We start from the raw sequence: 7,500 nt of genomic DNA on the forward strand, positions 1-7,500 counted from the left end.
TTCACAGTTTCTTCTGCTTGAACAGCTTCTTCCAGGACGGCATGATGTGCTCATAAATCCTCTCTATCTGTAAAAAACATACAATCGTTCCCATTTAACTGCATGTTAACAAACCTTGCAGAAGTAAAGGTGGGAAAACACGGAGGAAACTCGTTTACAGAGGTGGGAAGTAGTGTACAAATACTTATACTTTTTCTGGTATCAGTACTTTACTCCACAACTTTTTACTTTGACTTCTTACATTTTGAACACAAATACCTGTACTTTCTACTTCTTACATGTTGAACTCAAATACCTGTACTTTCTACTTCTTACATGTTGAACCCAAATACCTGTACTTTCTACTTCTTACATGTTGAACACAAATACCTGTACTTTCTACTTCTTACATGTTGAACACAAATACCTGTACTTTCTACTTCTTACATGTTGAACTCAAATACCTGTACTTTCTACTTCTTACATGTTGAACACAAATACCTGTACTTTCTACTTCTTACATGTTGAACACAAATACCTGAACTTTCTACTTCTTACATGTTGAACTCAAATACCTGTACTTTCTACTTCTTACATGTTGAACTCAAATACCTGTACTTTCTACTTCTTACATGTTGAACTCAAATACCTGTACTTTCTACTTCTTACATGTTGAACTCAAATACCTGTACTTTCTACTTCTTACATGTTGAACTCAAATACCTGTACTTTCTACTTCTTACATGTTGAACTCAAATACCTGTACTTTCTACTTCTTACATGTTGAACTCAAATACCTGTACTTTCTACTTCTTACATGTTGAACTCAAATACCTGTACTTTCTACTTCTTACATGTTGAACTCAAATACCTGTACTTTCTACTTCTTACATGTTGAACTCAAATACCTGTACTTTCTACTTCTTACATGTTGAACTCAAATACCTGTACTTTCTACTTCTTACATGTTGAACTCAAATACCTGTACTTTCTACTTCTTACATGTTGAACTCAAATACCTGTACTTTCTACTTCTTACATGTTGAACACAAATACCTGTACTTTCTACTTCTTACATGTTGAACACAAATACCTGTACTTTCTACTTCTTACATGTTGAACTCAAATACCTGTACTTTCTACTTCTTACATGTTGAACTCAAATACCTGTACTTTCTACTTCTTACATGTTGAACTCAAATACCTGTACTTTCTACTTCTTACATGTTGAACTCAAATACCTGTACTTTCTACTTCTTACATGTTGAACTCAAATACCTGTACTTTCTACTTCTTACATGTTGAACTCAAATACCTGTACTTTCTACTTCTTACATGTTGAACTCAAATACCTGTACTTTCTACTTCTTACATGTTGAACTCAAATACCTGTACTTTCTACTTCTTACATGTTGAACTCAAATACTTGTACTTTCTACTTCTTACATGTTGAACTCAAATACCTGTACTTTCTACTTCTTACATGTTGAACTCAAATACCTGTACTTTCTACTTCTTACATGTTGAACCCAAATACCTGTACTTTCTACTTCTCTCATTTTCCAAACAGGCTGGTTCCTTTAGTCTGAATGTGTGTTTGGTGGCGTGATCATTATTATTTAGAGTCATTGCGTGCCTATTGATTTGAACACGATCCGTGTATCCATCATTTCCTGGTCTTTTCTAAAGAAGAGGGACCAATGGAAACGTTGTCATGTTGCCGTTGGTCACCATGGAAACATTCATTAGCTAACAATGACATTATTGTTCTATTAATATAAAGGGAGGTCAGGTACTCTTTAAAACAGCTGCTAGTTATGGGTACTTTTTACTGAAGTACATTTCAAAGTTCTTTACTTTGACTTGAGTAAAGAAGTTTAGTCAGTACTTTTAACACGAGTATCTTCTACTTGAGTAAAGGATGTGTGTACTTGTACCATCTCTGCTCGTTTATCATTAAATATCTGAGGAATAAAGTCAAGAATGCTGATACTATTTCAAAAGCCTCACCTGCTGGGACTTCTTGACTCCGTACCTGAGGAGCGTGGCCTGGTGCTCGCTGTTATGAAACAGGATGTCGAAGGTCACCTCGCGCCCCATCAGGTCGTCGATGGCCGGCTTCACCACGCTGTGGAAATCCCTGACTGAGAAACAGTCGTCCATCATGTTGTTGACCTGAGCAGAAGTACACATTCTTTACTCAAGTAGAAGTACAGATACTCGTGTTTAAAAATACTAACTCCTAACACATCTAAATCTACTTCCAGCATGGATAAATGTTCACATTGTTTGTTTTATATGCTTCTTGAAATCCTAAAAACCACATTGTTTTTCTAGAACAGATTACAAATCGCCTGAGAGTGCGGAAAACTTAAACAATTTAATTTATTCACTAGAAAAACTCATAATTTTGAGTAAAAATCATAATTTGAGAGAAAAAGTCATAATTTTGAGAAAAACTCATAATTTTGTGAAAAAGTCATAATTTTGTGAAAAAGTCATAATTTTGAGAAAAAGTCAGAATTTGAGAAAAAGTCAGAATTTTGAGATTTTGAAAAAAAGTCAGAATGTTTTCTCAAAACATTTTGAGAAAAAACTCAACATTTTGTTGATGACAATCCTATGATTACCTACAAGAACCGGTATTCCTCCATCTAGTGACTGTGTAACTCCCTCTCTTGGATATCAGCATGTGAAGGACACTGTTCAGGAACTAGTTGATGCTCTGTATGTGATGACTACTTCCATTCTGGAGAGGATCACAGATACATGGATCCTGAGGCTCAAGCTCAAGCCGGGGACCAGGGAGAGTTTTCCTAACAGTTTAAAGCTTTTCTTAACAATATATTCCCCACTATTTGTATTGTTTGATGTACAAAGTATTACAATCTAAATATACATTTGAATATTCTTCAGATATGAGATGGTGTGTCACCTTGTATTTCTTCCCCAGCAGCTCCAGTGGATCCAGTTTGATCTCTGACCTCAGAGCCCGGCCAAACAGAATCATCTTGGAGTCTGAATCTGAACAAACAAACAGATATAATATCACAAAGAGTTTGAAGAGTCACACGTGTCAGTAAATTAACCAAATGTGCTAAAAACATCCCCATATCATCATTTCTGAATATTTGAACCACACAAGATTTTTATCTGGGATGTGTCACAAGAAAGAATAAGGCTGCTGAAAATAAAGATTATAAAACCCCTTTATGTTAATGTTAATTAATGTTCCTCAGCTCTGGACAAGCAGAGGAACTACATGCTGACTGAACACACACATGTTTTATTCTAACTTCATAATCTTGATTGAAATGTACTTATCCAACGCAACAACCTAATTGGGGTCAAATGAGGTCAGTAAGAAAAGCAGGAAACACTGACCTCGACAGGTCAGGTGAGCGACGTAGGGAACGCCGTCCTTCTCTCCGTAGTACACAGCGAAGTGAGAGAAGTATTTGTTCCTGGGATACTCCACGATGTCCCCCGGGAACACCTCGGGACGGGACTGCGTCTGCAGATTTTTAATTAGTATTTTATTGTTATACGTACAAAAATATCAAGGCTAATTCCTAGTGTGTGAAAAACAACTTTGTTTCCAACGTGAACATCTAAATATTAAGAGAATGATTTACTTTCTTGGGTCAAATGGGCTATTCAGAGTCACTTTGATTAAATTAAGAGATAAACAGACAAAGCAAGAGAGTCTTTTCACACTTTGATAACCTGGAAATGTGCTTTTTAAATGGCTTGTGCAAAAAATATTAGAGAATTAAAATAATGTTACCAACATGTGGACACAGACTTTAAAGGATTTCTGCACTCATTTTGGAAACAACAAAACAGATAAAGATTGCAAATAAAGATGTTTCGTCTGTACTCACCAGGCCCATGGGTTTGAGTTAATACTGCAGCTGTCTGAAATGAAACCCACACACACTGATCACAGTCTCATGTGTGTGTGATAGACTTTGTGTCGCAGTGTCTTCGCGTCCCTTCAGGTGTCATTTGTGCTGGAGGGTGATTTTTTTTTGGGGACGTTTCTGCGTTTCTTCCACGCACCACGGAGTCCCTCCACCTCAGGGCGTGTGAAGCAGGTGCTTCCTGAACGGAAGGCGTGAAAACAGGAAGTAGCTTCAACGCAGCTCCAATCAGACGGGTTTTAATGAGAGATAAGAAGACAGAGTGTGCAGAAACCATTATTACTGAAAGCTAAAGGCTGGTTTCCTTGGGTATTAAGATTTGATTTGAAAAGAGCCTGGGTTTGATTGACAGCTACTCGTTTGAAGCTTAATGAACCTAAAATAACGCCTGGAGAAAATCTAAAGAAAACCCCTTGTGGAAATATGAAGCGAGAGTCCTTTCATCGCTAAACTTGTTTTTATTTTTCCCTGAATTGTTGCCGTCTGAGAGATAAACAGGCTGGCTATAATATCCTCTTAAATACAAACACATTTCCGTCTCCATGTCAAACTTTACGGATAAAAAAACAGCTGGAGGGGCTCCTGTGGAAAAATGTCCTGATTTAATGTCACAATAATCACGTGTTGCTCCTTTAACTCTGGTTTGATTACACCTCTTTGTCAGACCCCCATTCACTGGCTCTAAAGCGCTGTGATTGGTGGAGAAATGACAATGAACCCCGCTGAGAAACAGAAGCAGTCTAACACAACCTGAAAGCTTCTGAGATCATCTTCATGAAGACCACCCACCCACATTTACAAAATATAGATTATCTGCAGATTCAGATCCACGACACACAGAAAGTGTGAGGACGGCATTTACTGAAGGAAACACACTTTCATTGATTCAAAGTGTGTGTGTGTTTTGCAGCTCAAACACACAATGCCACTTTTTTAAAGTCAGTGCAGCATCACAGTCCGTCAGAAGGCACCTGAGCTGGAGGTTCACCAGTGACACACACACACACACACACACACACACACACACACACACACACACACACACACACACACACACACACACACACACACACACACACACACACACACACACACACACACACACACACACACACACACACACACACACACACACACACACACACACACACACACACACACACACACACACACACACACACACACACACACACACACACACACACACACACACACACACACAGTAAAAAATACAATTTCGACTTTTAAAAGTTTGATATGGATATGGCCTGCAATGGAAGTGTGATCAACACATTGTGGCATCAATGGTTTTTAACATCTTTCCCCTTACAGCTATGACTGTCTGTATTTTGGAAACACATTTTCTAACAGACTCATTACAGGAGCTGAGTTTCATCTTACAACATAAAATAAACGTACATCCACGCCAAAATGAATGCCATATACGATAAAGGAAAATGTGCAGCATTGGAGTTTCTCACCTCGGGGATTCCTGAGCCGCAGGCGTACGGAGCGAACACTCGCACCAGGGACACGGCCAGGAAGGAAAACAGCAGAGCCCACAGGACGTACAGGAAGTAGTTCAACAGGTACGCTCCCCCTCCCTGAAACAAGTCAAATATAGCAGGGACTGAAATCTACAGTGTCCAGTCTTTCTGTCCCGAAAACCGAAGACTCTTTTTAGGCTGCTAAGGACAGTCTTTCACTAATGTACATTTCTCACAGATTTTGAAGTGACTGTTATTTTGTATATATTGATTGTTGTGCTTTTATTTATGTCTTAATGTGTGCATATTTATAAATGTGTGTTGATATACCATAATTTTCGGACTATAAGCCGCGCCTTTTTTCCCATTTTACGACCCTGCGGCTTATATAACGGTGCGGCTAATCTATGGATTGTTACAGCTAGCGGCCACTAGGGGACCTCCTAAATCTATGGATTTTACAGGTTACAGTCCACCACCTTTAACTCTATGGGCTCTATGGCCGGTCCGCGCCCCCCACCTTTAAGCGGCGGGCTCCAGCAGGAAAAGCTGGAGGCCGGAAAAGAGTGAGACAGGTAGCGCGCAAAATTAAAAGTGGAACCGAGAGTGGTACGAGAGACAGAACGAGAGCAAGACAGACAGACATTACGAGAGCGAGACAGTTTGTCCCCGTCCCACTGGTTGAAAACCACTGCTGTAGATCACTGCCGGTACGTGCGCTGGGAGCGCACCGTTTAAGTTTGAAAGTTGAAAAGTGTGTGTGTCTGAAACGCTATGTGATACAGTACAGTTTACACAGCACATGTTCTGTAGCTACTATTGCACTAAATGCTAACACTTGAATACGTTATGCAAATATGCAACTTGTTTGTTGAAATGTTAATAAATGGAAGCTTCCTCAAACAGCCATCTCTTTCCCGACAATCCCCTCTGTGCACGAACCCTTACATATGGTAATGAAACATTAAAACACCTGCGGCTTATAGTCCAGTGCGGCTTCTATATGTACACATCATTCAATTTAGCTGCTGCGGCTTATATTCAGGTGCGCCTTATAGTCCGGAAATTATGGTATATAGATATTCTGGATTGTGGGAACCGGTATTTCGATCTCTTTGTCTGTACACACAAACTGAAAGATGGACATTAAAGGTGACGTTGAATGATTATTGGAATGAGTCCTAAAACCAGGGAATGAGTGTCAAGTCTTTGGTGTCTTTTCTGAGGAAGTTTTATTGTGTTCTGACCTCAGAGTGACCGGTCATCAGCTCGGCCCACTTCTGCCACTGCGGACACTTGTCCCGGTCGTCGAAGGTGGTCTCGTTGGACGTCCAGCAGCACTGCTCGTGGCTGTAATAGAAGGCCGTCAGACACACGCCTTCCTTCAGGTCCGTCATCCAGTCCACCGCCAGGTCGATCACTCCCGCCAGCGTGCCTGTGGAGAACAGGTGTAGCAGCTGTTGGGGAAATATTCTCCTGGACCCATAACTCTGACCCAGTGCATCAGTCTGTACTGCCTCACTGAGCTCTGTGACCTTGAGCTGCTCTCAGCGTCTGTCTCCCTGTTCCTGCCTGTTGGCCTCAGCTGATAGAGGTGTGATGGTTTTATCTTGTTATGCACAAGATAGATTCTTCTCTCAGAACCAGCTAAATACATGGGTCTGGGGTAGAGATCTTCAGAAACACAGAACATCTTGTGTGAATTCTCCGGCCGTTAACTCCATAATAAACCATCAGTGTTTCCATCAAAGCTCCTGCCCCCCCCGTGTCTCTCTGAGTCTCCATTGATCCAGAAGTTTCCATCACAAGAGCCATTTTATTGATGTTGTTGGCATGTCTGTTTATTTTATTTATAGTGCAATATTATTTTGAACACTTGGTGGCGGGGGTTAGCTGCACCGGGTGTATACAAGGGGTCATAGGTCCAGCCGGCAGATGCTCAGATACTACAACCATTCACTGAATCACTAAACCTTGGTAATGTAATCTCTAAACATCATACTAAACTGCACCAAAGCCCGGAGAGCATCTGTTATGCGTCTGGATCACTCACTCCTGTGAAGGAATGGCAAAACCAATATAGGATATTGGAACCACAAAGTCGCCATTAC

The 7,500-nt window shown here is 40.3% G+C and overlaps 1 protein-coding gene across 4 annotated transcripts in view; it reads right to left on the bottom strand.

The window, feature by feature from the left end:
- Window positions 1-7,500, bottom strand: part of LOC307031360 (H(+)/Cl(-) exchange transporter 4-like) — a 12,308-nt gene that overhangs the window by 549 nt on the left and 4,259 nt on the right. Inside the window, exons 1-5 of one of the 4 annotated variants that reach the window (XM_079668419.1) lie at window positions 3,864-4,790; window positions 3,364-3,493; window positions 2,915-3,003; window positions 1,990-2,154; window positions 1-67 (exon numbers count right to left, since the gene is read on the bottom strand). The exon at window positions 1-67 is cut by the window's left edge and continues 82 nt beyond it. In XM_079668419.1, coding sequence (XP_079524545.1) covers window positions 2-67; window positions 1,990-2,154; window positions 2,915-3,003; window positions 3,364-3,493; window positions 3,864-3,872 — 459 coding nt within the window. In that variant the 5' untranslated portion in view covers window positions 3,873-4,790 and the 3' untranslated portion in view covers window position 1. Of the gene's footprint in view, window positions 68-1,989; window positions 2,155-2,914; window positions 3,004-3,363; window positions 3,494-3,863; window positions 4,879-5,383; window positions 5,507-6,636; window positions 6,825-7,500 lie in introns of those variants that run through there. The other 3 variants (XM_079668416.1, XM_079668417.1, XM_079668418.1) reach the window with 3 other exon arrangements.

The sequence above is a fragment of the Notothenia rossii genome, assembly GCF_949606895.1.
Source record: "Notothenia rossii genome assembly, chromosome: 3".
Classification (NCBI taxonomy): Eukaryota; Metazoa; Chordata; class Actinopteri; order Perciformes; family Nototheniidae; genus Notothenia; species Notothenia rossii.